General features: G+C 35.4%; 1 protein-coding gene across 2 annotated transcripts; it reads right to left on the bottom strand.

Moving 5' to 3' along the window:
• Positions 1 to 271: 271 nt before the first annotated feature.
• On the bottom strand, positions 272 to 3,848 carry LOC107929767 (lysophospholipid acyltransferase LPEAT2). Of its 2 annotated transcripts, XM_041104831.1 has the most exons (9): positions 3,546 to 3,848; positions 3,212 to 3,298; positions 2,872 to 2,984; positions 2,412 to 2,788; positions 1,644 to 1,739; positions 1,452 to 1,496; positions 1,219 to 1,289; positions 1,015 to 1,078; positions 272 to 730 (listed from the first exon to the last, which is right to left on the bottom strand). In XM_041104831.1, exons 4-9 carry the CDS (start codon positions 2,520 to 2,522, stop codon positions 596 to 598), a joined length of 522 nt encoding a protein of 173 aa, XP_040960765.1. In that variant the 5' UTR covers positions 2,523 to 2,788; positions 2,872 to 2,984; positions 3,212 to 3,298; positions 3,546 to 3,848; the 3' UTR covers positions 272 to 595. The 2 variants fall into 2 exon arrangements, with proteins under 2 accessions (XP_040960765.1, XP_040960764.1); XM_041104830.1 differs by lacking the exon at positions 3,546 to 3,848 and having other exon boundaries at positions 3,212 to 3,530.

The following is a 3,848-nucleotide window of genomic DNA, read 5'->3' as shown; positions in this document are numbered from 1 at the left end:
CAATGTCGGGGAAATAAGATTCGCTGTCGTAGCTTCAATCGGTTCCACTATACCGCCAGGGAAGTAAGATTCACCGTTGTAGCTTCAATCTATTTAACTGCAATGTCAGGGAAACAAGAGTCACCGTCGTAGCTTCAATCTATTCCACTACACCGCCAGGGAAGTAAGATTCACTGTTGTAGCTTCAATCTATTTAACTGCAATGTCAGGGAAACAAGATTCGCCGTTGTAGCTTCAATCTGTTCCACTACACCGCTAGGGAAGTAAGATTTGTTGTTGTAGCTTCAATCTATTTCACTGTAATGCCAAAGAGATAGGATTACTTTTTCAAATATAAAAATTAATGAATTTAAATTTAGAATTAAAATATTATGTTTAAATAAATGAACAATCTACCTCGCAGCTCATCTGATCTATATTAACTCGGCCAAATATAAAATAAGCTACAAAACACGTAATAATTAGCAATCATGGTTAAAGAAGCTAATACACAAGGTAGCTACAAAACCCTGTTTCAATAACACCAAATTCAAGTTCCGACTAAGATAAACGACCATGAAATGCAACATTAAATAACACTCCACTTGAAGAAGTGCTAAGCCTTGCAGATACCTATCTCCACCAACCACGGGGCTTGCATTCCATTTGTAACATCACATTCGGCAAATGCTAATTCGCAAGCTTGCATGAGTAGTGGTTTCTTCATAACATGAGCTACCTCGAATAAAAACTGCCAGGAAGAACACAAAACAGTACAATGAGCCATCTACTGATGAAAAAATTGCTTGAGTTGTCTTTTGGACCAAAATTAAGGTGAATTATCATAACAGAGAGAATTTGGATGCTTATACAAGCTAGTAGTGATCAACTGAAGGTAATATAATAGCAACATTATGAGTAATGACAATGTTACCATGGTCATGGCCGGCTAGCAACACACTATACGTAAAGCTAAAATTAAGATATAAATAAATAGAAGCACGAAAATTCTAGGGAGGTAAAATTGCAGCTTACCTGCTTGAATGTAATTGATCCATTCTTCTCCACATCAAGGAAATCATGAAGTTTAACACAGCCACTGCACGAAGAGATCATTAAAAACTATTAAAAGAGAATGGAACGATATATCTTTGTGTTTCTGAACTAGAGATGGTGCAGTTCTATGAGTTGAGCTGGCCCGATAACAAGAAAGGACTACCATAAATACGATAGTGATACCTAGTGTCCGGATTCATGGAAAGAAACTTATCCAGAAAGTCCACGGCCTCCAAGCTGCTTATATGGTACAGCTAAAAAACGATATAAAATGTTTACCGAGTGAGAGGGAGTGAGCAACTTCACAGAAACCAATCTATCAAATATAAGATTAAATCAAGTTCAAGTTCAAGTTCAAATACAAATACAAATGTATTTTTATGGAAAGACGAATAAGAGTTTCAAATTGGACTCACCGATTCAATCCTGACCATTTCAACCATATAACTCCAGGGCCTTTCCTGCAAAATTTATGTTAAAAGAATTATTAACTCTAAAACAAATAGATATTCAGATGAATTACGTGTTACGAGACCCGATTCCTCACAAAGTTAACATAAGTTTTATCACTTAAAAACGTAGTAAAAAACCCCAAGAGAAGCACACACTTGTTGCAGTTCAGCAGCTTTCATTAGGAGCATTAAATCCCCATACGAATGAGATGTTTGTACAACATTGAGAGCACTTGCCATAGCTTGACCAGTCTGCCGACAAACATACGACTTAATCAATAATCTAGAAAACCCGACACTAAATATTTTAAATCATCTAATAAAATTATTAATTTTTCAGTATTATTAAAGTAGAAATGAAATTGTTCTAATAAAGATGTTATTATATAGTACTGTTTCCCTAATTCCTCTAGCCACTTCTAATAAATTCTAAGTGATTTTGGTCGTTTTGGATGGGGGTGTTTGAATACGTACTTTTCCTGTCACAATACAAATTTCGTTAGTCACACAAGAGAGTAACAAAAATTTGAGATTAGATACATATAACTGCCTGAATCTGGCAGTGATTAAACATGCACACGCAATAACATAACTTAAAAACTGATTTCACATACGAAAGTGAACCAACCAAAATCAGTTAGTTATAAACTTTTTTAAGGGAGTTGATTCTTAACACCAATACTACGTTCATAAAAAACAACCTTCTTGCATAATTATTCAAAGAAGTATAAGAAATTATTTCTCTTTAAACTCGTTTTTTTTCATGCATGCTGGTGCATCTTCACACTCATGCATTCATTTTAAAAGTATTACAAACATTAGTTAGTACTCCTGATTTTACCCAGGCTCCAATTATTTTAGCAGCTCATAGTTTGAAAAAGATTAAGTCATTTAATATTTCCAAGCAAACCACACTAAATATACCTCTTCTGGTGGATCATAGTATACTCCACTGTATGGGATTTCACCAGCTGCTTGAACAGAGAACTTGATCCAAGCAGGAATAGAATCCTTAACCCCAGGTTGAGTTTCCATGCGAATCTACAATCATATGGTCAAAAAGTAAAAATGCACAAATGGAAAAGGAATTTAATTAAATGGTAATTGACATTATCATAACAGCTAACCAGAACAGGGTCAAAAAATCTCTTCTGTTCTTTTTTCTTTCTGTTTTTTGAGGCTGGAGTTGGTTGGATCTCAGCTACCTTAAATAATTTTGTTTGACTTCGAGCACCCATTAAATACATTAATGCCAACAGATACCTAGTCAAGTAATTGAACTTCTTGGCTGTTTTCTTTGTCTGTAATAAAATCAGCATATGATCAGCATAAGAATATAAAAAGAAGTTATAATACTTGCCAGAAAGATCACTCCGATGTGTACCTCGACCGTTTCTCCTCCTCCAGATGAAGAAACCAGAGATAAAAACCACAGCCAGCCCAAAAATTACTGATAAACTTGCAGCAAGTACTGGAATCCGTTTTGTTTCTCTTCTTCTGATTAAATAAGAGCAGAATTAGATATTCTCAATTCAGTTCATTATAATCCTCATGAAAACAGGGGCTTGTTAAAGCCTCAAATATTACTGATAACCAAAAACCCGAATGAGAAAAGAAGCATATATACACTTAAAGCAGGCTTTAGATAATGACACTTTCTTTTATCAATACAATATTGGGACTTTCAGATATTGTTTTATAAATATTGACATCATAAAGCTTACCATCAACACTTCCAGTGATGAAAAAAATCTGCGGACGATACAGCAACATAAGTAACTACATCTCGATGCATATAGCTTTTCTCATACCTAGAAATCACACACACAAAAAAGAGGCATACATCATGAGCTCTTGGAGCTCTTTATTCGCAACTTCAGTACAAAGAAATTAAGGTTTATTTTGTTGGTTCCTTTGCTCCTTGCTTCTTTTTTCACTTAAAAAAACAAAATGAAAAAAGGCTGAAGACAATTTCATTAAACCCTACGGAAACCATGAGAAAGCGACAAAATTCCAATAAATAAATGATTAGAAATGAGAAGAAGAAGAAAGTTGCACGTTAGCTGAAGGAAGGGAATCGAGATATGTTTGTTCAAACTGGAGCGGGCGCTTCGGTCGAGCTCGAGGGGCGGGTCCTGGTCCTATAACCGACTCCTTCTCTTCCTCTGCGATAGTATTGAACTTTCCGTTTCTGTTTTGAGGTTCTTCCATTTGCGTTGTTTTTCTCTCTACCTTTTTTTCTTTTTCCTCTTCTGAGATATATGCAAAAAAGGGAGAGAGGGGAAGATGATGATTCTGAGATATATGCAAAAAAGGGAGAGAGGGGAAGATGATGATGAAGACGGTGGTGGCAGAGAGAAA

This window comes from Gossypium hirsutum, chromosome D11, assembly GCF_007990345.1.
Source record: "Gossypium hirsutum isolate 1008001.06 chromosome D11, Gossypium_hirsutum_v2.1, whole genome shotgun sequence".
Lineage (NCBI taxonomy): Eukaryota > Viridiplantae > Streptophyta > Magnoliopsida > Malvales > Malvaceae > Gossypium > Gossypium hirsutum.
The sequence above is the reverse complement of the archived record's forward strand: the minus strand, read 5'-3'. Positions and strand labels throughout refer to the sequence as shown.

Bases quoted from the DNA above. Each gene is read 5' to 3' on its own strand.
- LOC107929767 (XM_041104831.1), bottom strand. From the start codon at position 2,522: ATGGAAACTCAACCTGGGGTTAAGGATTCTATTCCTGCTTGGATCAAG. The intron at 1,497-1,643 runs GTGTGTGCTTCT...TAAATTTTGCAG, and splicing joins AAGCTGCTGAACTGCAACAA to GAAAGGCCCTGGAGTTATAT. The intron at 731-1,014 runs GTAAGCTGCAAT...TCTTCCTGGCAG, and splicing joins GATCAATTACATTCAAGCAG to TTTTTATTCGAGGTAGCTCA.